The following is a 27,403-nucleotide window of genomic DNA, read 5'->3' as shown; positions in this document are numbered from 1 at the left end:
TGGCAGGCCACCTTAGATGGGAAGGTGATCGAACCAGGAGGGAGAGGATGGGGTTAATGCATCGTTCAGGTGGAGGTTTGTTGACCATTGACCGATGAATTATATCCATCTCTCAACCAAAGGAAGCACAGGGGCCTACTTGAGTCAATATATTGAATAATAGGAAGCTTGGTTGGTTAAGTGGCAGTTGAGAAATTGTTAATCATTTCTTCTCATTCAATACAAGTGGGGACTTATGTATTTAAGGAGATCGAGCTTTCATTTTTCTTTAAGCTGGCACTTTGAATTACTTTCTATTATCTTTGACAGAAGCGTTCCCCTGTAAACTGATTCTTGAGAGTCTTAATAAGATACGATTCCTCCTGGTTCAAAGTGGACGTAGGCTATTGGCCGAACCACTATATATCTTGTGTCCTTAAGATTTCATATAGGGTTGTTCATAATTCTTCTTTGAATGTATATTTGAGTTCTTGGATTAATCTTGATCGGGAATTCCGTGATTGTTTCACAACAAGTTAGAATTAGGGCAATTCAATATTAATGGCGTGTATAATTATTGTAATATTGGAATGATTTGCATTGAATTATCTTCCCCCATTTACTCAGAGGCATCTTTAATTAATTATAATCGTGAATTGCGACTAATTAATAGAAATTTTGTGGTTAAAAAAAGCTTTGAAATGAGTAGTTTGTACACTGTCAACTCTTAAAATTTTTAGTGATTTGAGCTTTATCCTATCTGGTGATGTGCAAGTTTTTTACGTGTAAAAAATTATTATTATTATTATTTTGCTTGCACGATAATTTTTTAACTAGAGATACAATATGCCCCATTTAGGTCAAACATTATTATTATTTAAAAAAAATTGGTTTTTTTTAGTATAAAATTTCCGAAGACTGTAAATATAAATAGTATGTTTTTTTTGTGAGACGGTCTCACGCATCTTTATCCGTGAGACGAGCCAAATCTACCGATATTCATAATAAAAAATAATAATACTCTTAACATAAAAAATAATATTTTTTTATGGATGACCCAAATAAGAGATCTGTCTCACAAAATACAACCCGTGAAACCGTTTTACACACATTTTTGCCTAATTATAAATAATATTCTTACACATTCATGATCCTATGATGCAAACCAAATCTCAGGAGAGTCGTAATAATGGCAGCCCTCTCCAGTCTCCACTCTTCCCCTCCCAGACTCTCCTATCTCACCAACTCCATCTCCGCCCTCTACCACCGACGCCTTTCCTCCCCGACCCTTTTCTCTCTCACCCTCCGCCACTCCATTCCCTCTCCCTGCACGGCTGCACCACATGTCCCTCCTCATAGCTCGCCACCTTCTGTACAACCTCACCCTTTTTAAAAACTCCATGCAAGGCGCTGCAGTGCAGCCGCACAAACTCTGTACTCCTTCGCGAGCATTAAACTCCGAGACCTCCACGTCTTCCTCCTCCTCCTATGAGAACTCCATCAACACGACTGTCAAGAACTGCTCGAAACACGCTTTCGCAATGGCGGATTCTTCTGTGTAAGCACGTCTCCTATAACATATTAAATCTGTCCGGGTTCCGCGGATTCTCAACGTTTGAATTATTAAACGAGTACATTGAAAAGGTGGCCAAATGTAGTAATTTTGTAAATGTGATGGCTTGCGGCGGTCAGCTGGGAAAGGCGGGAACAGGGGTGGCAGCAGCAGTGGCAACGGTGGTGGCGCTGCCATCATACTGGAGGGGAGTGAGTAATATGCAAGGAAGAGACGAAGGAAGGGAGAGAAGTGTGAGCTGCCGTTCGGCCATTATTTTCATTAGATGTCCGCTGTGAGATTGATCTAATTTTTTAGGATCTCACCAGGATTCCCGGTGGTGGTGCTGATGGCGACTGCTTTCGCACATGATCTTTAGTTCATACTTCATACTCAATATTGATCGTTAGTTCATACTTCATACTCGATATTGACTGCCTAGTAAATGATATGGAGACAATAATTGAAAATTAGCAAATATTTCCAGATAGAATTGAAATTATTACATATTTTGTCTCCAAGATGGTGATATTCTTTAGATTTCACATGTAAATAAATTATTACTCTCATCAGTTTTAAATAAATTGTAATAACTACATATACTCACTCTATAAATGTAATTTTCCACCATATCTCATAGTGGGGTACTTTGATTGGAACACTTTTTGACAATAGGAAAAAGAAATGTGATCACTGGCGTTTTATAAAAAATATGACTAGAGCTAATAGTGTAACTTAAATATTTTATACTATATAGTATCTCAAACCACATGATTCGATCGCTCTAACCAGCATAGACAATTATTGTACTTCAACAATCTCTCTATCAATGATTGAAGTCATTGCAATCAATGATAATCGAACTCATGACCCTGACTTTGATATCAATTATGGGAGCGATCGCTTGCCGCTTTGCAAAAAATTATAACTAATGATAACAGAGCAGTCCAAACACCATGATTCGATCGTTTTAACCAACATGGACAATTATTCTGCTTCAACAATTTCTCATTGATCGGAGAACAAAATATGTCTGTGCAGGAATGTAGTATTAGAATGAAACGAATGGTGGTAGTGAATGAATGTTGTAGAATTGTTGAGTATCACTCATTTGTAATTAAAAAATGCCGTCGAATCTTGCGTGTGTGGTTTAGCTGTTTCAGATTGATACGTGAAAGGGAAAATTTTGAGTTTAAAATTTCAAGTGTGTTTTTAAAATTGGAAGCGACAAAGTATGAGATTAGAAATTAGGCTTATGCAATTATTTGCTTGTTTTGGATCCCTTTGAGTGGCATTGAAGTGGTACATCAGATATCACACACACTTTGGATTCTCTTTCCCTGATATATTTTCATTGTCCCAACAAGTTTTAAATATATGACAAAATGTGTTGTCGATTTCAGACTAGAACCCAATCCAACCCATCCATGGTTGCTCAAAGCCCAATTAGGAATACCAGATACAAGGCCTGTCATGTGTGGAACTGTTTATTTATGCACCTCAATTGAAGAAAAAAAAATATAATAAATAATATTTAATTAAACAGATGCATATGAACAATAAAGTCGTGAATTTTGAAAACCCACATCCACATTCACATTCACATTCATACTTTCATGCACACGTATCTTACCTGAACATATTGATTGTTGGAAGCATATTGTCTGGAAAATGTAAGAAATATTTTAGTTTGACTTGTACTCTATTGTATTGTATTTTTTGATGTCAGAATAGGCTCAAACACCTAATGTGGACTACTTAGATGAATTCATCATTAAAATATTGCAATAAAATAGAAACCCTCACCCAGTAGTCTTCAACTTCTATCCCCGCAAATATTAATTAATCTAATATCCATCATATATAATTGGATCACCACATGCAGTTTAGAGAAGGCACCAACCGTCCCAATTTAATATCAATATCAAGCTTCTAAAATAGTCACAAGTTAAGAAGAAAAATACTTGATAGTTTAATTTTCTAGGCACTGATTTACATGATTTCTGACTTTCTGACACACCACCATCTTTATAAATACTCTTGCCACAAAATCGAAAATCATAAATTTGAGAGAAATTCAATCTGCAATGAAAAATCTATGCTTGTATCTTTCTCCAGTAATACTCCTGGCCCTTTATTGCATCGCAGTTCATGTTATAAACAAACTAAGAAATCTTCCTCCTAGCCCTTTTCCAGCCCTCCCATTCATCGGGCACATCTACTTGCTAAAAAGACCCTTCCATAGGAGCCTTTCTGAGGTTTCCAGGAGATACGGGCCTGCTCTCTTCCTAAAGCTTGGGTCCCGGGCCGTCTTCCTTGTTTCATCTCCTTCTCTAGTAGAAGAATGCTTAACTAACAAAAATGACTTAATATTTGCAAATCGGCCCGATTTTCTCAACGGGAGACATTTTGGCTACAACTATACAAGCCTCTCTTGGTCCTCATATGGCGAGCATTGGAGGAACCTTCGAAGGATTTCATCTATTGAGCTACTGTCCTCTCACAGGATACAGATGCTATCTCAAATTCGAGCTGATGAAACTCTAAATCTAGTTAGGAAGCTGTTACATGTCACAGGGGAAGAACTCGACAGAGTTGTAGAGGTCAAATCAGCTCTTTTCGAGTATATGTTCAATGTCTTGACGAGAATGATCATGGGGAAAAGGTATGTTCAAATTTATGAATGTATAAAGATCGTGGAATCTTAGATAATTAAACATACTGTCAACAGCAAGCCGGTAAAAATAATTATTTCGAACGACCCATGGAGCCAAGTATGAACGTTAATCTTTTCAAATACAACCAATCAAATAGATTCACAGTATATTTGAGCATAATAAATTATATATTTGTTTACATAGGTATTATGGGAAGAGCGTGAAGAACTTAAAAGAAGCCAATTTACTAGAGGAGATAGCAACTGAGACAACTAATCTGGCCTTTGAGACGAATGTGATCGATTACTTGCCTTTCATGCGATGGTTTGGATTCCAACATGTAGAAAAGAAATTGACATCAATACATGAAAAGCGAGACAATTTTATGCAAAAGGTACTCGAAGAACAGCGAGGAATGATGGACAATCAAGGTTCCTGCTTAGCTGATGCTGCAACTGTTAGAAAGAAGAAAACAATGGTGGAAGTTTTATTGGACTTGCAAAGATCAGAACCTGAGTATTACACCGACGAAACCATAAAAAACCTCCTCTTGGTAAGTTATTTCCACAATTTATGATTCAGGCACTATTATTTCGCAAAAATATTGTTCTGCAGCCATTCAGCTGCAACAGACAGGCTGCAGAATGTCAACTTCCAACTTTCTCTACGCACTAATATAATTAATTTAATTTCAACTTCAATGGAGACAACCTATTATTTAACGACTGATTCTTTACTTAACTTGATATATTATGACATACCATTGATTAAACTAAATCAAAATGGGATTTTTATATCATTTTTATCTTGGAACCTAACTTTTTATATTATACAGGTGCCAAAATGTTACAATCATCGAGCCAAGAAATAGACCTTAAAACATATATATACATGCTGGAGTTTTCAAGTATAGAATAACAACGAAACAAGAATATTTGAACCAGTTCATGTCAAGATTGAGCGGCATTAAATAACTCTAATGATTGAGTAAGAATTTATTTTTTTCCCCAATTAAGTCCCACACACATCTTTTTCAGAAAAGCAATCTGATAGGGATCAAATTCAAGACAGTTGAGTTTATTCTTTCAATAATTTGAAGAACCTATATAATTTAAAATATCGTCTCATTGTAGGTCAAATCAATATGAAAGTCGATTTACGAATTCAGCTAAAAAGTATACATTGCACATCGGTTAATCAAATAAAATTTCAGAAATTGATTCAAAAATCGCCAAAAAAAAAAAATATTCCGATTTGCAAATAAGCATGGTAAAAAACCTAATTAAAAAATCACTTACATAATCTGCGATTTCAGGTTCTGCTCCAAGGAGGTTCGTCAACATCATCAATCGCTGTAGAGTGGGCATTTTCCCTGTTACTCGACAATCCACACGTCCTCAAAAAGGCGCAGACCGAAATCGACACAAACGTCGGAACCGAACGCCTCATTGCCGAATCCGACGTGGCGGCGCTTCCACATCTCCAACACATCATCCTAGAAACCCTCCGCTTACATCCTCCGGTATCCATAATCATGCCTCACCGATCCTCGGCGGAGTGCACGGTGGGAGGATACCGGATTCCGGCGGGAACTATACTACTAGTCAACTCTTGGGAAATTCACCACAATCCAAAATTTTGGGCGGACCCGGAGAAATTTAGGCCCGAGAGGTTTGAGAGCTTAAAGAGGAAGAATGATTTGGGCTATAGATTAATTCCTTTTGGGTCAGGAAGACGGGCCTGCCCAGGCAAAAATTTGGCGATCTCTGCTATTGGTCTGGGCCTGGGATCCTTGATCCAGTGCTTTGATTGGAAAAAGATTGGGGAGATTGATATGAGTGAAGGCCCGGGAGTAACTACTCCCAAGGTACAACCCTTGATGGCTAAATGTACACCACGTCCATTTGTTAAGAAAATTGTTTACTAAATATTAAGTAAATTGTGTGTAATTGTACTCTTATCAAATTAATCGATTTGGTCATGTAATATATTTAGATTGCATTTGGGTCGGAAGATTTTGATTTGAAAGTAAAAATCTACTTCATTGTCCCATAAAAATAACTCGTGAAAGATTTAAAATCCATTATAAAATGAATTTTATTCGACAAATAAACCGATTTGTTATTTCGGATTTGAAAAATCTTTAGTTTCTAATATCAGTTTCAATGCTGAATTTAAAATTATTTCTATTTTTATTATCAATCCCTTGATTATTTTTTTTTGGAAAAGATCCAAAAATTTAAAGTAATTTGAAAGATTATTTAATAAACCATGGTCATTTGGTGATTATTACATGGCCCGAACGCATGGGAAAATGCAATAATGGTTATGAATGTTAGAATAGTTGATCTCCAGGCTTAGCTTCTAAGGAAAGATTTTTTTAAAAAAGGCAATTATTATTACAAAATTATTTTTTTTACTGTGTGGAAGTGGCCACGCCAAATACACGCACTTATTTTTTTTTTTTTTGCTGTTCGACAAATAATTTTTTTCATTTTTGTAAATTATTTGTAGAAATATTTATAGTTAAGAATTCTTTTGAAATGTGAAAAAAGAAAGTAATTGTTCATTTGGGAGGATTGGTTAAAACCAATTTATTTAGTTATTTAAATTACTATTATAAAAATCGTATTTTAAGTATAGAATAACAACGAAAACAAAAATAATAGCAAAATCCATAAAATAAGAATTTATATTTTAGGAATAATAATTTAACATCGCTTGGTTTTGGCCTACTCCATTAGCAAAACGATGGAGAAAATTCAACATCAACCAAAAAAATAATAATAATAACCAAGTTTGATAAATATTCATCACCAGCAACATTTCAAATCCCAAACACTCCCAAAATCTCTCGACCAAGTAATAAGTACATAGCATGTCTTTCTCTTTAAAAATAAAAGAAATAATGTAATGATAGCCATGTTTCTAGGGATGTAAACGATCCAAATCAAGTCGAACAGTATCAGGCTTGAACTTGGCTCGTTTAAGATTAATTCAAGCTCGAGCTCGAGCTTGATTCGAGCTTTTATTATCTGGCTTGAGTTTGGCTCGTTTAAGATTGATAGAGCTCGAGCTCGAGCTTTATTCGAGCTTTTATCATCAGGCTAGAATTCGACTTGTTTTGAAATTACTAAGCTTGTGAAAAGATCGAGTTCGACTCGTTAAAAGCTCGTTTATCATGTTAATCAAACCCGGCTCGAGCTTGGTTTATTAATAGCTCGTTTATCATATTTAACAAGCCTGACTTGAGCTCGACTCGTTTTCGAACTCGTAAAACATACAATCGTGCTCGAATTTGAGCTTGATTCGAGCTTGTTAAAATTAAATATATCTATAAACTAATTTTATATTAGACATAAAAGTTTAACTTTTATTACTACTAATATTTTTATTTGTCAACTCAACAAATGAGTGAAGCTCGAGCTGACGAGCCACCTAAACGAGCTGAGTTCGAGCTCGCGAGCCTATTAACGAACATGTTTGCGAGCTCACGAGCCGAATACGCTTAGGCTTGAGCTTGGTTTGATTAAATTGTCGAGCTCAAAATCAAGCTTGAGCTTGGTTTGATATGATTAACAAACGAGCTCAAACAAGCTTTTTATCGAGCCGAGCTCCAAATAGCTCACGAACGGTTTAGTTTATTTACATCCCTAAATGTTTCCGAGTGATCCTCGAAGTTATATATGCACAATAGTACTTATAAATTACAGAAATAAAAAAAAAAAACTGAGAGGAGCTCAATCTCGTTTTATCAAAAGATAAAATTGACAGTTAAAACATCGTCAATTATTGCATCTTTCATCTCGATAATTATACTTTTTTACAAGAACTGACATTGGCTCTTGCATGATCGAATGCGCTTTATATAGTATTCAAATCATCATGTTTTGATATTTATTTTAGGCTGAATCTATTTTATTTTATTAAAGTTGAGAACATGATAGTAATTATTTGAGAAAGATATCGATTTTTTCTTACAACTTTACTTTACATGATATTAATATTACACTTTTGGTTTTTTTTTTTTTATATTCAAAACACACTTCTATTTTTCACACACGATACGTGTATAGAATAACTAGTAATAATAGTAATAATTCGAGTAATAAAAACCATACCATATGCATTAAATGAACTTGGCAGGGCACGAAGAGTGACACGAGGCATGGGGCGGTGAAATTTGCACATCTCCATTTCCCGTGACTAAAATTGAGCAAAAATTTCCATTTTAAAAAATTAATTAATTAATTAAACCAGAAATTTTATTATCGGACAAATAAGTGTGCCATTACAACCACGTTTGTCGTATTTTATACATATTCTTACAAATTTGGAACTCGACTTATTATATTCGTAGTTTTGGGGAATTTATTTTACCATCTTAATCAAATATATGAGACATAATTATAAAATCAATTGTAATTAGAATGACTATTAATGAGAAAATAATTAGGCAAATGGTGAAAGTACATCAAAACAGAAAGTTACAAGAAGTTCAGCAAACAACAGTTACTACTTTAATGTAAAGTAATTGAGAGAGAAGGCAAGGCGTTGCCAGAAAATCATTCATGGTGGGGGCAGGGAAAAGGCCAAAGCTTCACTCTGACATACCTAAAAATTAATTAATTATTTTATTATATAATATAATATTTTTTTGTTGTTTCAAAAACCAGAGCCCAAATACCAAAGTAGAAATTTTATTGTACCAAAAACTAACTATATATTTCCTCACTGTTTTCCCAATTGCTTCAAGCCTAAAATGGGAGATAAAGAAAAGTATGCAACATTGTTTTCCACGGACTGATCCCACCTGATGCGCCAAAAAACTTGAGGCACGAAGTTCAATAATGTCAGGAGGAGGAGACAATGGTGATGTGAAATGGAGGTGATTTTTTTTTTTATGACAATTATAATGGAAAATGATATTGTACCTTTTTATGTTTTCCAAAATTTGAAATGGGATTTTTATTTTTCAGTGAGAAAATGATGGAAGAAGACATTGTGAGAACAGTGGATTCTTTAAGGGGAAGATTGCTTGCAGAGAGAATGGTCTCAAGAAATGCTAAAGATGAGGCTGAGCAATTAGGGAACAAGGTACTTTTTCCGTCTTTTGATGAAGTTGAGGTTTTAAAGGTCCAGATGATTTTGCTACCTTTCTTAATGTCTGAAAATAACAGCTGATTCAACTGGAAACCATGCTAAAACAAGAGGCGAAATCAAGAGACAAGGCCGAGAGGAAACTGAGATTCTTGATCAAGAAGCTCGAATCCATGAATTTATTATACGTTTCTGATGAATCGGAGCAGTCCATTTTAGTGGACAGAAGCGACATTTCCTCTGAGTCGTCATTAGCTTCTTCAAGCGCCAAAGAAATTCAAGAAAAGGGTGAAAATCAAGAATCGGTGGAGCATTTCAAGTCTCCTAGAGGATCAGAAAATATGGACAAAAATGGTTCAAATGGGCAGGAAACTGAAATGGAGTCGGATCAAATACCAATGTCCGCGAAAGTTTCAGAGGATCTTTTGCTAAATTCGGCAGAAAATTCTTCAAATATGGATAAGCAGGGGTTGGTATTCAAAATTTCATCTTTTCACTGACACTGTCATTTGAAATCGAGAGTTTCATATTTATGAAGTCAATCTGTTTTAATTATTTGGATATTTTAAATTTTAAAATCGAGGATTTCAAAAATCGATTTCCTCTTGATTCAAAGTACTTGGATTGATAATTGCAATAATCCAAGCACAACTTCTTGTTTAAAACATCAAAAATTTAACCGTAGTTATGGTACAATGGCACTAATGCTGATTGCTTGTCCATTCAAATGATTTACAATTGCAGTACAGAATCATCGACTGATGAAGGACTTAACCAAGAAGATTATCAAGATTCAGAGGATAATGTGGATAATTCGATGGCGTTGATTCTAATCGATACGCCGCAGAAGAGTCAAACTATCGATCCAGAAGTTCTTGATGCTACTGTGAAAGAGGTCCTCGATGCTCTAAGGAATGCTAAAGAACAACTTCAAAGCTCAATGGAGAAACGACGATGTATCAACGCGGTTACAGTAGGCTAGACTAAGGTTTTTTGGCTCAATTATACTTGAATAGATTAGCGTCTAAAGAATATATCTGAAGGGAATAAAGAGCTTAAATTGAAGTACTCTTTGATTCTGGCTGTTGACTCTAATGGTTGCATTCGCATCCTTTTATGTGATTATATAGTTAAAAATGAGTGAACCCTTTTCTACTATTTTATAGTTTAAAGTAATTTACTGTCACGATGTCTATTTGAAACAATGTTATTCTTAATATTACAAATTTAGCATACAATGTTCACTCAGACAGAAGGCCAATTTAATGGAGTAAGTAGCCAAAAATTAAAACAAAAAACAAGTACTAGACTTTAAGTTTTATATGTTGGTAAAAAAACACGAGCTATTATATTATTTTGATGCCAAAAAAAATTTTATTTTTTAAGTAAAAGTTAAAGAAGAAACACAAATGATGTCTTCTTGCTTCTGGAAAAGTGTTTTTTAACACTTCTTAAAATAGCTAATGCATCTAATATCATTATACATATAAAAACTAGTTTCTGGAAGAAGCTTCTCTAGCCAGATTCGATTTAAGTTAAATGACAAACACACAACATTTTAAAAAAAAATTACGCACAATGTCTAGATATTTTAACCACCTCTCTCGCCCTATTGTTCCATCGGCCAATTCGAAGATAAAAAATACAAGAGTTGAAGACCCTTGAACAACCCAGAGATTTACAGTGCAGCAGCGGCGACTCAAAAAGTTTGAAATTTGATGTAACCCACGTCTTTAATATAAATCGTTCTTAAATATAGAGCTCGTCTCATTGACAGGCGAGATTGCATGTTTCACACATAAACTTGTTTCAAGAACTGAGCAGCAACTTTACTGATATTTTAAAATTTTATTATAGAAAATATCACATTTAAACAAACTTTATAATTGATTAACAGAAAAATGGCCTCCTCACATATATCCAACAATGTTCCAAGAACAAATTTTCGTCCTGTTTTCACACAAGTTTTATGGTTGAGAAGCAAAGCTTAAGAACCAACTAAACACTGCCATTTCAGCGCAATTAAGTGCAGAGGTGTAAACAAATAAACATCTCCACTGTGCACTGAAATGTTTATTAAATACTTCTACACAAGGTGTGCAAAAAAAATAAGCAAGCACACACATTCACACCAGTTTCTACAGTTGAACAAAAAGCAAATGTGTCCATGCATTCGAGGCACAAAACTGAACACGAATGGATTCAATACAAGAATACCAGACCAGTAAAACCTCGTCTTTACAAGCACCAACAAAATGGAAGAAAATAAGCTAGACCGAGTCAATTCAGTCGAAGAAACAACATATTCTTGACGTTCCTAGCAGATTCACCTGGTCAGGCCTTAGAAAACAATACGCACCTCCAAAGAAATGGTGTGCATCTCAACCACCAACCTCATCAGAAACTCTTGAGTCATACAGAAAGGGACTTCTCAACTAGTAGCTCTTGATAATACAAGACAATAGACTACTGAGTCTTTGAACACAACAATCTATCAATTACAGTACCAAAAAACCTACCAAGCGCTTGCATTAATTCTGTCAACACGTGAGCCGCATAGAAAATATGCAACCCACTATTCAGGGGGGAAAAAAGAACACCGAAGAAAAACAAACCATTTTCCGTCAAGCCAGTAAATCTGCAAGATTCTTGAAAATTTGTGGCATATTTTCGACTAAGATCATAATGCCTCATATCGAGAAAACAAAAGATCAATGCAGGAGAACATATAAGTAACTGTCTCTTGCTAGAGAAAACAATTCTCAGATACGTATAGAAAATTAGAAATCAACATGGAAAATGCAAAATGGAAGGGAAAATATTTTACTCCATCTAATGGGCCAGTAGAATAAACTTGACCTATAAAGTCTAACACCACATCAATAGAATATCATAAAATAGGCTCATGATTATATATCTTGTACTTGTGAGTTGTGACATTCTTTCTAAACAGTCGGAATAGAGTAATGAGTTCACACTAAACAGCTTTCTGCTACTAAAAATTAGTTTGACTTAAAAAAAATTACTGAGCAAATTTTCCGAAAAGTGTCATCGACACTAGCCCACCATCAAAGTACAAAATCACACAAAACTAGTCATCAGGAGTCAGGACACAGGTCCAATTATAAGAAAAAAATCATCATAAGAAAGATCAAGGCGCACAATAGTTGTTATACCCATTCTGCATAAGACTTTGTGAGATTCTAGTCTTCCATGTATTTCAAACTTCTGATAAGGTTGGTGGCCATTTTCAATAAATAACTCGACAGAGGTGGCTTTTAGTTGTTCCAGGACTCACCAGGTAAACCAGAACTACCAACTTCAAAATTACAGAAATAAGATGCCCTAGTTGTGTTGTAATTATTATGGTAATGTAAAATAACTAGCTACTAAAGAAAGATATCTGAAAGCATGGCATTAGCACTCTAACCTGCCACCCTGAAAATAATGGAAAAGAAGAATGATAATTAGGGCCAGAAGTGAGTGAAAGAAATGAGAATAATAACATTTTGAGGAACTGAGGTGATGTAATTTTTCCAGATCACAGCGCATAGAAATTTGAACAAAAGAAAATATATAAGCAATGTCTTACAGTTGTTCAAAAACAATAGTTTCTTTAGGTTCCTACATCAGCCTCGCCTGTGATAATTGCCTCCTAAAATTGTAAATAGAACAAATGGGGGAACAGACCAAGACTCAGAATAAAAGTGAAAAATAATTGCTAGACTAGATGCTGAAAAATTTTGAATCTTACCTCGTCAATGTTCTTTTCACCCTTTTCTTTTGACAATGAACTAGGTTGTTTAGAAAACCTGTGGAATAGAGGTGGTCTAACCCATCACATAATTATTCTAAACTCTGTTTTATTGACACAAGAAAGGAGCCATGAGGGGAATGACAAGAACCTGATTGCTCTAGCTTTCTTTTTATCTTCCTCCACCGATAAAGGCTTGGAAATGGACCCAAACCTAGCAAGTCGAGCCTTCTTCTTTGCTTCCTCATCAGCAGAGACAGTATGTACAACCCCAAATCTAGGGAAACACAACATACGATTTTAACAGCATGACCCAAGAAACATGAACATCAAATAAGAAAAGACAAACCTCTCAGCCCTAGCCTTCCTCTTCAGCTCCTCTGCTTTCTTTGAAGAATCTGATCCATTGACGGACGTACAAGTTCCAAACCTACATTTAAATCATGCGACCAAAAAATTGTTTCACAAAATAAGTAAATTTTATTTGCTATTATACTCTGAAGAGGCTACTATAGAGGTCTAACAGCATAAGCAGCTCTCCTGAAAAACCACTCAACACAGATGAAAGTAATTTATTCGAACAACAAAACAACAGCAATTCCGGCTGTAAAAAACTTAGAATCTGAACAGCAAAAGTATTTAATCATCATGAAATAACCCTATATTGCTGCTTCGTGAGAAACAGATGAAACATGAAAGAAGAGTCGCAGTGAATAGAGAAGATTGATAAAGTAATTTCAAATTTAAATTTCAAAACTCTAAAAGGGTGCATCTTGAAGCTCCCAGTAACAAACCCTAAGCTTAATCCTGGCACAAATCGTCAAATACTAAACACACTGAAAAAAAAAGAGAAGAAGTTCACGAGAAAGAGAGGACAGAAAAGTAAACCTATCCGCTCGAGTATTTCGCTTCTCCTCTTCAGTGAACTTGACAGACATTCCGAAGCGCTCAGCGCGTTTCATCTTCTTCTGGATATCCGTAACCGCAGCGCAGCCATTAACGTCACTCGTTTTCGCATCGACCTCCTCGATCTTACCCGTCGATTTTTCAGCATCTGATTCGGAAGACGTCGCTCGGATATTTGAGGAGGCTTCTTTCTTCGTCGGATCCGAATCCAGATTCGAAAGGTTTCTAGGGTTTTCGATTTTGATAGCAGTCGCCGCCGCCATAGCACGTGCGTATGCGGAGTTTTTCTGTGTAAATGTTAGAACGTGAAGTAAGCCAAACGAAGCCTAAAGTCGAGAGAAATGGCAGATTAATTCCTCAGGATCGCGAGTAGGTTAATTTTGGCTTTGATTCTGAATATCAAATATATGTAAAAATAATAATATTTTCCCATAAAATAAAATATTTACAAAGAGTTTTTTTTAATAATTAATTATACAAAGAGTTTTTTTTTATAATTAATTATACAAAGAGTTTTTTTTATAATTAATTATGGCTTAATGCTTACAGACTCTTCTAATTGTCACACATGATTTCTTGAATTATTTTAATAAGTTTGAAATTCTTATTTAAAATATTATCTTACGTGACATTATCACATTTATAAAAAGTTTATAACATGTATACTTATGAAATGACTTATATAATTTTACAAATTATGTTAAATGTCATTTTCAAGAAATTCGATCTCATACAAGAGCTTTTATATAAAATAATAATCAAATTAAGATTTGAACAATTTAATAGCAGAACTTCATGCTTTATATGAACACACATGATAAATAACGTTTAGCCAAATCTTGATCATTACTTTACCATCCAATGCTAAACACTGACAATTCGACGTATTGCTGTCATTCACTTTCTCTTTCTTGCCATTTATTCTTGCCTCAAAGAACGATTTATCCACAAGATAAATATCCGTTTTTTCCCATCCAAAAAACATGTAAGTAGTGAAAGTTTAAAAATTTTAATTTCCGAAACATTTATTGAGATTTGTATAATTTATAACATTCATAGGATGCTGTCATTTATTTAACTTTGCGTATTTAACGTCGACTCCGACTATTCCGATTTTCAATCGGATTTAATACTTCTCGTAAATATCTACGAACGGATCTCTCATTTAATCATCTAATGAGACGCACAGTCGAATACTTGATTATTTGTTTAGCACTAGATATCTTAAACAATTTTTGCATTGAGACTGGATCGCCATAGTTTCAGAAATCCTAGGACGATCAGAAAACATCGATGTACTCATGTACATAGGGTACAAATCTTGTTCATATAATGAAAATTGAAAGTTTCGAATATCAAAAATTTCATTGATTTTTATGTCCATAAAATTGCAGTGTCAAATTCAACTTCTTGAACTTGATTATCTCAACGAAAACACATTATCCTATACTTGTATGACCCTCAATATTCGGGGATATAGCTAGTCGTTTGTTCACAACTTCATGTAGATTCAAAATGACATTTATTCTTATTCAAACTTATCCTAATTAGCTTCATTTTTCTCATTAATTCTTTGATCAAAAATGTCAGAACTCAAGTCTGATAGCATACATTATTCAGACTAGATCATGTTAAGAGCATATATTATTATCGTCTCATGATCCTCTAGGTATTACTGATAGTGCTTACAATAATCTTAAGTTATGGTTAACGTACATTATGGTTTTTTCATCTCATATATCCTGATCAAATATGCAACCATTGGTATATCGAGAGTTGCATATGAATTCGATAAAGATGTGATGCATCTTTGAGTAATAACAATGATATGATATGTTTAACTGAAGAAACACATTTCCAAAATTCACATGTCTTACTCTGATCAGAAATTTCTTACACTATTAACTCATCATATCATATAAGATATCTTCGTCCATAGACAAATGGTGAATCATCAACTCCAATGTATTGATTCTTAAGAATTTCAAAATTATATCTAACCTCGTCACTCGATGACCCTCAATAGAGTCGATAAACGAATCAAAATGCATGTTAGTATTCAGAGCTTCACGTTGTCTCGGATCGAAGGACTAATGGTGTACAACCATAATCGTAGACGATTTCACTCAATAAATAATAACTACTTAGATAATCCGCGAACATTTCCGCATGCGTTTTGCTGCAATGCTCTAGTTTAGTAATTTTGTCATTGTAGATAATTGGGACTTCTACAACCAACCTCACTGAAGTTATTGTGGACTCCTCGTTAGAGGGCTTCATCTACTTTCTCATGGCTAGTTTAAAGCAAAGGATTTAATACGATTTTTTTTTTTAAAATTTTATTATTTAAATCCAAAGTATTTGTTTATGTGCATGAAATTTGAAATTTCGATCCATTCTTTTAAAGTGAAATCCATTTCATTTCGATGTATTCCAAAGCACGTGCAAGTTGATTTGTTAAATTTTGTTAGCATTCTAGTTAAATTATAATTTAGTTTAATAATCTCAATCATCCACTTAAATTGATATGTCTAGATTAAGTTTAATAACTATATCATAGTAATTAAATATCAGTATTTGCAACAACTCGAATTCTAAATTCATTTATTATAATTTGATCTATTGTGCTTATTAGTCTCAACTGATTTCGGCGATTAAACTTTTTGGCATTTTGTCAGGAATTATTTATCTCGCTATCATGGTTTGAACACTAATGTGTATCAAAAAATAGCGACTACAAGTTCACATTTATCATATATATTAAATTGTAAGTATATATATAACTTCATGATTAAAATAAGAAAGTTTTTATACACATAAAAAATCACATCTAAAAATAGGGTAAGAAATTTTTCATCAAAATTAATAGTCAAATAAAAGATAAGTTGACGTTTTTTTAAAAAAAATTAAGTAAAAAAATAATTATTAAAATTTATAAAAGTTAAGTTAGATATTTTTTTCATTTATATAACTATCAAAAAATAATATTTTTTTATTAAAAAAATAAAAAATTGAATACTTTTTCTCATTAGACTTTTTAATTGTTGTCAGAAAATTGGATCGAAACTTGTGAAAATGTGAGGTTTAATTTGACTGTGGGGAACCAAAATCCGTCCATGTCAGCATCAATACTTTTTATTTGACTTTGACGCATTCTAGCATAATATTCAGAATTTCTAGTCCATACTCGTAAGCAGTGACGGAGCCGATATCGTTTTTCATGCCATCAAACGAAGTTTGTTGGCTGCTACGGACCCGATCATGTTGAATATAAAGGCTTCACTGCTCCATTAGGTATCTTCAGTACCTTTGCTTTTGAACTCGAAGAAAAGCATTAATGGCTGCTCCGTGAGTTCCTTTTTTTTTTGCTTTTTTTTGATATCGTGGGTTTTCCTCGAATTCTGAAAGATCAACTTGTCAGTGTATACTGGATTGTTCTGAATTTTTTATGATTTTGATGTGGTTCTGGATTGCTTTACTCGTTTGTGGTGATGAAGTAATTTTTGTTTTGTGAATTTGCAGCGCCGTGTTTGAGGTTCTTCCTCCGGTTTTGGATTCGACTTCTGATCCGCCGCCTCTCTCTGATGGAACAACTAGGTACTTTTACTGCGTGATTTACTAATGTTCGTATCCTGATTTTTTGTTAGAAAATCTATATCTGATGTGGAATAATTCGAAGGGTGTTTTATTTTCTGAAGGTTGTATATCAGTGATACGTGCCCGTATGCTCAGCGTGTATGGATTGTCAGGAATTATAAGGTGTGCGGTGTGCCTTTTTGCCAGTTTTTGTTGTCATTACTTCTTGTTTCATTAATTGGAAAGTAGCAAAATGTGTTTGTGTCGTAGGTCTATGGTTAAATGAAGCTTATCAAGGAATTAGTATTGACTTGTTTTATGTGTGTTTTGTTTTTTGGGTTGACTGGAAAATAAATTGATGAACAAGGATATGGATGTGTTGTCATTTGATTTATCATGTCGGGAGATTTACGACAACTTTATGCTAAGGAAATTATGTCATCGGTTTCATATTTTGATTATACTTTCACTTGAATTGTATAGTGGCTTGAGTTTTTGATATACATTTTCATATTTGGGTGAAGCTGCATAATAATGGCGGATAGTATTTTGAATTTAAACTGTCTGCGCTGAAGCCTTATAAAAATACCCGATAGCATTTTGGATTTAATCTATTGTCTTTGAATTCGTTCTGTTCTTATGCCCCCCAAAAAATTATATAATGCAGGGTTTACATGATAAAGTGAATTTGGTTCTAATTAACCTTGAGAACAGGCCTGCTTGGTACAAGGAGAAAGTATACCCAGAAAATAAGGTATCTGTTCTTGATGGTGCTGATATTCATGTTTTAACTCATATCCGAGTTTTTTTCCCATTCAGTCTGATACTCTTATATATGCAATGCACTCCTGATTCTTTCATAATTAAGAACCCCTTCCCAAAAATAAAAAGAAAGAGAAGGACAAAGACTTGAAAGGTTTCTCTTCAAAATCCATGATAAGTAGCTGTGATTATTATTAATTTTTTACTGAATTTTCTCATGGTTGGCGTGATAAATGTTGAATAAAAAGATATGAACTACTGTCAGATTGAAATGAACTTACTCGTAGTCAAGCTACTGGAGGCTCCATTACGCTTACTTTTCTCATTTCTCATCTGTAGGTTCCAGCGTTAGAACATAATGGCCAAGTCATTGGAGAGAGCCTATATTTGGTTAAGTACGTCGATAGCAATTTTGGTGGACCGGCTCTACTGCCTGATGTAATATATGATTTGAGTTCTCCTTTTCTGAATCTGATCTTTTCGTTCCTTCAATTGTTTTTTCGTATAAATAAATCTTAATGTGAGAGCACCACAGGATCCCGCCAAACTGAAATTTGCTGAGGAGTTGATAGTCTATAGTGATACATTCATAAACAAGCTGTATACATCACTCAAGGAGACGCTGTCAACGAAGCTGGTATTGTTGTAGCCTCTCCTTTCTTACTGCATAGGTCTGTCCATCATGATATTGATTGGTTTAATGAATATTTTGTTACACAGCTGCTGTATTTGATTACCTGGAAACCGCCCTTCATAAGTTTGATGATGGACCATTCTTCCTTGGTCAGTTCAGTCAGGTATTTGATTTTTCATCCCATGTGTCAACAACCAACCCCCTCCCCCTACTTTCATCATACCAAAAAAAAAAAAAGAATATTAGAAAAATATTTAGAACTACTGGAGATTTGTGAATTTCGAGTTGGTTCTGGATAATGTTTTTTGAAAAATAACGCGATTGGTAGGTAATGTTTGACCATGTGTGATGATTGCTAGAAAGTAGTGTGACAAAAGGGTGATCATAATGTCAATCGTTCTGCAGGTAGATGCTGTGTACGCTCCATTTGTAGAGAGGTTTCACATCATTTTCCAAGAAATATTTAAACACAACATTACATCAGGCAGGCCAAAACTAGCAGCATGGATTGAGGTATTTGATCCATTCATTATTTCTTGACAGTGAAAGGTCTTAATGCTAAAACATGCACTGTTCTCTCTAATCTGTTTATGCCTTGTTTATGCCTTGAGGTGTTTTAGTAGTTATCGGAATAGTTGCTTGCACTTTGAGCCGTTGGTTTGGAATAGCAACACACAGCGACAGCCTTCTTAGATGTGTGTTGTTGGATTCTTTTGCTGTTTCACTTCTTGGAGGTGTAAATTTCGCCTACTGCTGTTGGGGTTCTATTTTTACAGCTTTTCGTTATTAGGATCCAATGCTCTGTCTTTTGCTTTGTTGCAATTGTGAAAATGCTTGAACCTTTTCAAGAGGTTTTATCTCGTCCGCAGTTTTTTTCCTAATCGAAGCAAATCTTTAGAAATAATAGGCTTTCCAGTGATTTTAAATTTCCTCGCTCCTCCACATTCTGTATCTGCAAAATGAACTTTAATTTATGGTGTGTGCAAGCCATATCTGCAATGTCTCGGTGCTATTATCATTATGGTGTTTTAAGTGGATATTAGATTATTACAGATTTAAATAAATTAAAAACAATAGATAATCGAAGCTAGTTTTTTGGTCCTGTAGTTGTACTGTCAGAGTGTAAGTGTGTCTCTCCCGTGTCTCTTTCTCTTCTGTGATTGCTATATTGCTATCTCGTCTATTGCAAATCATAAGATTTCACGTCCTTATCTCTCAATCAACAACTTCTATAATTTGAGTTAAACATATTTATAATATTCATATATTTCAGTTAATTATTTGCATATTATAGATCTTTATCTTGTCATCCGACGAACCAAATGGTGAAGTATACCGATAGTTGATTCCTTGTGGATGAATGCTCTTATATTTTATTTTTAGCTATGAAACTACCATGTAAACTACTACATGCACGAAATCTCATAAATTTCACATGAACCTTACACATATTTCATAGTTGATTGCTCATGTCTTCACCTCTCACCGCGTCTGAAATTCTAGCTCATGCAAATTTTTATCCAGGCGATAAATAAGATTGATGCTTACAAGCCAACAAAGTGCAACCCTGAAAAACTCCTGGCATATATCAAAAAACGATTTTTGGTAACTTCTTGTGCCCACAACGCGCACAAATTTAATGCATAATTTTGTTCGTTCGTTCGTTTTTTTTTATTATTTATATTCACATTGTTTAATTTACATCTTCATGCAGGGTGAAAGCTAAATCGTGATTATACATATATGATACTGAAATTATTGTTTGTGCTTATACCATTACCAATCAAATATGTAATAAATTATCAGACTCTGTTTGTGTTATTGTAAGTAATACTGTTGGAAATAAAGCATGTGGTGAGGTATATGTTCTTATTCAAATATGCTGCCATAAGGAGGTAATGTCCATTACCATTTTTCTGAGGAAATTCTGCACTGCAAAGCGAATTCCAAGTTTTTCCCATAAGAAAGTGGTTGCCAATATAAAAATGACTACAAAATGTAGGTTTAACAATATATTTGATGGATTGGTCTCGATGTTTGGAATTGGATCAGCGGATATTTTGTTTTACAGTGTCTCAATTAGCCTCATACAATGATTATAATAAATACTTATAAGACAAAAATTTGTGTGAGACGATTTCACAGATCGTATTTTGTGAGACAGATCTCTTATTTGAGTCATTCATGAAAAAATATTACTTTTTATGTTAAGAGTATTACTTTTTATTGTGAATATTGGTAGGTTTGAACCGTCTTACAGATAAAGATTCATGAGACCGTATCACAAGAGACCTCATCTACTTATAAATATTATCCTTGCTTCATTAATCCATTGAAGATCGTATAGCTAATTAGCTCATAAATTTGATTTATCTATATGATTTCCATTATCATATAGGATTATTATTAGATGATTGTATTTTTTGGGGGTTAAATCTCTCAAAAATTACGAATGCTCGAATCTATTTATCATATTCATTATCGAAGAAATCGAATCCAACTGCTGACATTTTTGAGTAATTTTAATGGTATATATCTTATTGAATTAAGAGATATGTGCGTAATTACATCTGAAGGCTATGCAAATGCGGCTGTTCAATTTTCTTAATACATCGGCTTTATGAATTTATGATAACATATTCTCTTTTTTTTCTTTTTTCTTTTTTGTAATCAATCCATCAAGTTCATCCTTACCGAAATATTTGCAATCAAACAAAAGATTTTATCTCGGCTTGTTTATGTAATGATAAAAAGATATATTTTTTCTAAACCAATATTATTATTATTATTATTATTATTGTTATAAAGCAAGAGGTGCACGTGAAAACTTCTTTTTAATATATATATATATATATATATATATTTCCGCTATTAATATAATTTTTAAATAGAAGTTAACTTCCATTTATCTCGCCAAACGAAAGTTCTCCTCTCAAGTAAATTAAAAACCACCAAAAATTGCTCATGTTTGCTTAAAAAGTTCCCACGAATTCACGGTCGCACCATGCAAGTTACTGCATGAATATTAGTTTCTATTCCAATTGTATAGTGCCATAGTGGTTTGAATTTCTTATAGAAATATTCATATTTGGGTGAAGCTGCATAATAATAATAATAATAATAATAATAATAATACAGGATAGTATTTGGAGTTTGAACTCTCTGGGATGAAGCCTTGTAGAAATACGCGAGAGTTTTTTGGATCTGATATATATTGCAAATAGAATTTTAGGTTCGTTTTTTCGTTCAATACTTGTCGATCATTCAATTATTTTATAATTTTATGCTTTTTTCAATCGATAATGAAATCATGCTTATTTTTCAAACATATATTTTACATCATATTTTGTTTTGATTTTGAATTTTGTATAGTTCGCATTTTTTTGACGTTTTCTCATCAATTGTCAATGTTATTGGCTGTGCGTAACTTATGTTCAAATTTTATGACACACTATTATTTTTAGCTATCGATTGATAAGTGTTTTTTTTTGCTTTATTAATTATAATATATTGTTGCCTACACTATACCAAGATCTTGGCTCCGCCCCAGCTGCTTGGCATAATTACAAACTCTACCCAGAAAATGATGTATATACATGATCTTGATGGGGGAATATTTCACCCTACATGTGGGGGCAGTGCCCCATATATAGATCAAAGGTCCAGATTTAACCACAAATACATGAGGTTCACAATTTTTTTTTAAAAATCACAAATATGGCTAAATCTGGACCATCTAAATCCTGTGGGGGCAAGTGCTCCCACATGTAAGATCGAACGAACCATGGATGGGTGGTGGTTTTCATGTTTTTACCGATATCTGACTTTATTTTGATTCATTTGCTTTAATATTCGACTATGTGCAATAGTTTGGTTGGTACCCCACAGTTATAGTTTAATCTGAATTCTTGAGAGGTTTCTCTTCAAAATCCATTATTGTTATCATTTATTTCTTGCTGAATTTTCTCGTTTTGGCATGATGTATATATAATGTCGAATAAAAGGATATGAACTATCGTCAGATGACAATAACTGGAATGCCAGATGTTGGGATGAGAAAAAATACCGAAATACCAAAAAATCGTACCGAAAAAAATATTGAACTTACCGAAAAATTGGTATACCGAAAATTTCGGTACGGTATCACCGTACCGAAATTTTCGGTATCGGTACGGAATATTTTTTTTTTCGGTATTTCGGTATATACCGAAATATCGAAAATAATTTTTTATTATTACTTTTTTTAAAATTTAAGTTCGGTATACCGACAAAATTTTCGGTGTCGGTACGATACCGATATGAACTTTTTTCATACCGAAAATTCGGTATACCGAATGTGCGGTATACCGAATTTCCAGTATCGGTATGGAATTTATACCGAATTTTCGGTATCGGTATGGAAAAATTACATACCGATATTTTCGATACGTTATACGGTACTATAGTTCAGTACGATATACCGTACCGTATCCGTCCCTATGGATGCTCCATCGCACTTAATTTTCAGATGCATAGTGACTATATATCTATCTATCAGTACTATATGGTTTTTCCTTGGACTGATAAATGTTGAAGCAATCCTTTTCACCACATAGCATATTTTCAACTATAATTAATTTTTGACAATATTAAGTAATTATTCTGATGGTGACTCAACGCTTCATGATCCTTTTTCCTAAAAAAGATATTATTATTTTATTTGACTTTCTATATATATATATATATATATATATTTAATCATATATTCCATATATTATATGCCACCACCACATACACCTCTTGATGCAGACATAGGCTTTTCTTGCAAATTTAAAAGGCCTAATTATACACAAAATTCGTACTCCGTATCGGCATCAGTCAAGAAAAAAACAGAACATTTCAGATCAAATGAGCAAAATCTGCATATCCAGCTGTGTGGAAGACGCGAGATCTCCAGTCAGGGCCACCTATGTCAACCTCTACAAGTGGCCGGAATCCGACGTCGAGTTCATGGAGTCCGCCGCAGTGCATGGCAGAGCGCGGCTGCACAGTAGGGTGGTGGACAGTATATCATGCAGGCAAATGTATCTCAGAAGCTACACATTCTCAAAAAAAGAGACTCCGCTTGAAAAAACCCTGAAATGTCTCGGTAAGGTTAGGGAGATGGTGGCGACGGTAAGGGAAAGGAAGTGGAGGACCCTCCGGATGAGGGAATTTCGGCTGCGCGTGGTGATGAAGGAGGTGAAGGACTTTTCCGCTGCTGCGTTTAGAGCCATATTCCGTCGGCTTCTGTCCTGCACCACCCCTATGGATGTGAAGGAACTTGACTTTTGAAAATGTTTATTTATATACAACCCCCCCCCCCCCCCCCCAAAACAAAAAAAGTTTATTTCTTTCTTTCCTTATAAATAATATAATTATGTATAAATTTAATGCAATGTCATGTCCATTTTCATTAATTACTATATATATATATATATATAATTTACCTTTGGTTGACTAGATAAGATTGGTAATTCAATCTTATCAAAAGTCTGGTTGCGATTATTAGTTTATGTAATTAAAATTACAATATTATCATTTATATTTATTAATTATTCGAAAAAAAAAATTATAATTTATCGTTTTATTTCAAATTTAATATCCACCACACTTGACGGTAAACTTTAGATCATCCGATAAACACGAGGGGCTATTGTTGTTACTACAATAAACCTAGCTACCTTTGATCAAGTAATCTAACATAACCAAGCTATATCAATTTTATAATTCAATTTATTGCCAAAAACAATATTATATAAAACATATGGTATCTTATAATATTCAATCACTCTCATTTTAATATATTGTCCATTTCACCATTCAATCGAAACATTTCCAGGTGTAGTAATGACTAAATGAGTTTGACATATGCAAAACATATTTAATTCTAGCGGGTGTTAATATTTGAATTGTATTTATTTAAATAAAGAGGTGGCAAGATTTTGGTTTGGCAAAAAATTTGATAATATATGATAATTATTATTTTTAAACCGATAATATATGATAGTCATCATGAAGTGTAAAACTGGTTGTAAAAAAATATGACAAACTTTTAAAACCAATATGAAATAATTGCTAACGAGCTTATTATTATTGTATATAGAAAAAATTTCTATCTTGATACTATAAAAAAAAAAAAACAAACAAACAAACAAACAAACTTCAAGAACATTTGTATTCAATCCATATCATATTCAATTAATATCGAACTACGTTACTGAATTTTCTTAATCAGGTATAACGTTGTACAATCTTTCTGAATCAACAATAACAAGATGAAAATTTGATCGGACATGGGCACGAAACTATAAGCTTCACTCTTCATTCACACATTCACCAAAGAATTTGTAAAGAATGAGAAAAAAACATGCAGCAGGAAATACATCATGAATCGAGAATAAGTTCTAAAAAAATGGGTGTGAAGTCATTGAAATCAATGATACTGTGGCTTCTTAACCAAGTAGACAAGGTAAAGTTACTACGGATCGTTCAAAACTTTTTTTTAAAAAAAGGCATGGCCTATTCTACTTTTCTTACCCGCATCTAAATATGCTTGGAACCTTAATCAAGCAATACTATGCAAGATAAGCATACTCTCAACCTCAATCAATTTATATAAATAAAAAAGCCTACCATAATCTCTGAAATATGAAGGGCACGACAAGGAGGATTTTTATGTCAAAGCATGTTACAAAGGTTTGATGAAGTAAAGGCAAACTGGTAAACTTAATAGCATAACCACGCATCAGTCCTATACTTAAAAAGATTGCTTCTCTTTTTGAAATTTTAATTAGGATCATGGTGTAATTACATGTACATCTATCGATTCAATCATCAACAATCATAAACGAAAGCCATGCGCAGGTGATGTGAAACAAACACATAACATAATCACCAAGTTTTGATGCCAAATGCATTAGAAAAACACAGTTATATTCTGAGGTGGAAGGCTGAATTCATATGCCAAAAACCCATTGGCAACAGCTTTCCAGCAATGAGAAAAACATGGCCAACCTAAATCCGAAATCAAAAGAGCGATTAGGTTTAAAAGATAAAGGATTTCTAACCATCCTTTACGACATAAAGTATATTTCAGGTTTTAAAAAATAACAAAGAGACAAAAGTGAGCTTAGAATAGGAAAGACATAATATATAATAAACAAAGGCAGCAGCCAAGAGGAGCTTCATACTAGACCTGGCTCAGGACAAACATTAACCAAATAATTTATTGCCCATATTTTAGAGACAATTTGGTGCATACGGATAGGTCATTGGTTCTTGGTTTCAGTCCTTCGGAAATGGTTCCGGTTTTGAAATATAACCATGGTTGGGTTTACTTAGGATGCTGGATGGAAGAATCTCTTCACTGTTCAAGCTACAAGAAGGATAGCATACAAAATAATAGCTCAAGAAAGGTAAAAATTTATTCTGAATCAAATAGCAGTCATCAACACAATAATAAATAGAAATTTAAAGGACAAAGCTGCTTTACAATGAAAATGGTATGGATTGCTCTAACCACAGAATTGATTGTTATTCTGGGATAAAACAAGAAGGTTCGGTTAAAAAACAAAACCACCTTTAACGCATGGGCGTGACTTGGTGACAAAGAACAAAACAGCATGGCTTGTTACCAAATAAAAGACATGAAAAGGGTGTTAAAGTGGGCACAAAGCCAAAAACTACACGTTTCTTGAACTTCGGATGTTCAACTAATCAATATCACTTTAATTTTCTATTCTTTCAAACACAACTCATAAATTTCCCAAGATCTATGACAATATTCAAGTCTAGAATCAGCAAGTCATTTCAGGGCCAAACCGTTGTATAGGGAGGGTAGACTGGAGAGGGGACAAGAAAATATTCGAGCTCAAAACAATAGAAACCCTAATAAAATGATCTGCTATCACTTTTAAGTTCTCATAACATTTTCCTCACCAGCTGCTATTTTCATCCTTCTACCTCTTCATATATTTGATGTGCCCGTAGTAAATAAAAGCGCAAGGAGTAAATCCACTATCAGAATTTTTTAAAAGAAAAAGCTGTTTGTATCCGATGCACGCTTAAAGTGCAAAAAAGCGCGCATTGTGACAACTATGGATGTACCAGCTGCACACATCAGGCCACGAAACACTGGATACTCAGAATGATACTTATGACACGTGTCCATGACATATGCAGTACATGTTCATGTTTTACTCGTGGCTGACTCAATGCATAGCCATTTTCCTGGGGACTAACCGACTAACAATTATTGCATAATACAATTGGGAAGACAATACTAATCCAGTATAATGATCTTTGAAGTCAAATAGATGGGGATAATTAAATGAAGAAACGAACAACAGCCATTATTAACAAAAACCACAGTGCTAACGACGACTTAACACATTCGTTTCCAATGGTCAGAATAACAATCAGATAAAAGACAAGGTTTTTGCAGAAATAGAGAAAGAAGATCC

The 27,403-nt window shown here is 33.9% G+C and overlaps 4 protein-coding genes, 1 long non-coding RNA gene and 2 pseudogenes across 5 annotated transcripts; 5 read left to right on the top strand and 2 right to left on the bottom strand.

Moving 5' to 3' along the window:
- Positions 1 to 16: 16 nt before the first annotated feature.
- On the top strand, positions 17 to 1,962 carry LOC140803688 (E3 ubiquitin-protein ligase SGR9, amyloplastic-like; annotated as a pseudogene).
- Positions 1,963 to 3,370: 1,408 nt separating this feature from the next.
- Positions 3,371 to 6,166, top strand: LOC140842539 (cytochrome P450 81Q32-like). Its single transcript, XM_073210516.1, has 3 exons — positions 3,371 to 4,196; positions 4,393 to 4,741; positions 5,504 to 6,166. Exons 1-3 carry the CDS (start codon positions 3,619 to 3,621, stop codon positions 6,113 to 6,115), a joined length of 1,539 nt encoding a protein of 512 aa, XP_073066617.1. The 5' UTR covers positions 3,371 to 3,618; the 3' UTR covers positions 6,116 to 6,166.
- Positions 4,271 to 5,627, bottom strand: LOC140842540 (uncharacterized). The gene is made up of 2 exons (XR_012120432.1): positions 5,487 to 5,627; positions 4,271 to 4,643 (listed from the first exon to the last, which is right to left on the bottom strand). It is a non-coding gene; the product is annotated as an uncharacterized lncRNA (long non-coding RNA).
- Positions 6,167 to 8,874: 2,708 nt separating the features above from the next.
- LOC140803578 (uncharacterized) lies at positions 8,875 to 10,460 on the top strand. Its single transcript, XM_073159479.1, has 4 exons — positions 8,875 to 9,076; positions 9,168 to 9,285; positions 9,369 to 9,757; positions 10,033 to 10,460. Exons 1-4 carry the CDS (start codon positions 9,039 to 9,041, stop codon positions 10,268 to 10,270), a joined length of 783 nt encoding a protein of 260 aa, XP_073015580.1. The 5' UTR covers positions 8,875 to 9,038; the 3' UTR covers positions 10,271 to 10,460.
- Positions 10,461 to 11,475: 1,015 nt separating this feature from the next.
- Positions 11,476 to 14,335, bottom strand: LOC140842537 (uncharacterized). Its single transcript, XM_073210515.1, has 6 exons — positions 13,931 to 14,335; positions 13,392 to 13,472; positions 13,194 to 13,319; positions 13,043 to 13,100; positions 12,881 to 12,943; positions 11,476 to 12,726 (listed from the first exon to the last, which is right to left on the bottom strand). Exons 1-5 carry the CDS (start codon positions 14,209 to 14,211, stop codon positions 12,905 to 12,907), a joined length of 585 nt encoding a protein of 194 aa, XP_073066616.1. The 5' UTR covers positions 14,212 to 14,335; the 3' UTR covers positions 11,476 to 12,726; positions 12,881 to 12,904.
- A 2,767-nt stretch (positions 14,336 to 17,102) lies between these two features.
- Positions 17,103 to 20,835, top strand: LOC140842538 (glutathione S-transferase L3-like; annotated as a pseudogene).
- A 2,972-nt stretch (positions 20,836 to 23,807) lies between these two features.
- On the top strand, positions 23,808 to 24,233 carry LOC140803687 (uncharacterized). Its single transcript, XM_073159583.1, has one exon. It carries the CDS (start codon positions 23,808 to 23,810, stop codon positions 24,231 to 24,233), a length of 426 nt encoding a protein of 141 aa, XP_073015684.1.
- The last annotated feature ends 3,170 nt before the right edge of the window (positions 24,234 to 27,403 follow it).

The sequence above is a fragment of the Primulina eburnea genome, chromosome 10, assembly GCF_022965805.1.
Source record: "Primulina eburnea isolate SZY01 chromosome 10, ASM2296580v1, whole genome shotgun sequence".
Lineage (NCBI taxonomy): Eukaryota > Viridiplantae > Streptophyta > Magnoliopsida > Lamiales > Gesneriaceae > Primulina > Primulina eburnea.
The sequence above is the reverse complement of the archived record's forward strand: the minus strand, read 5'-3'. Positions and strand labels throughout refer to the sequence as shown.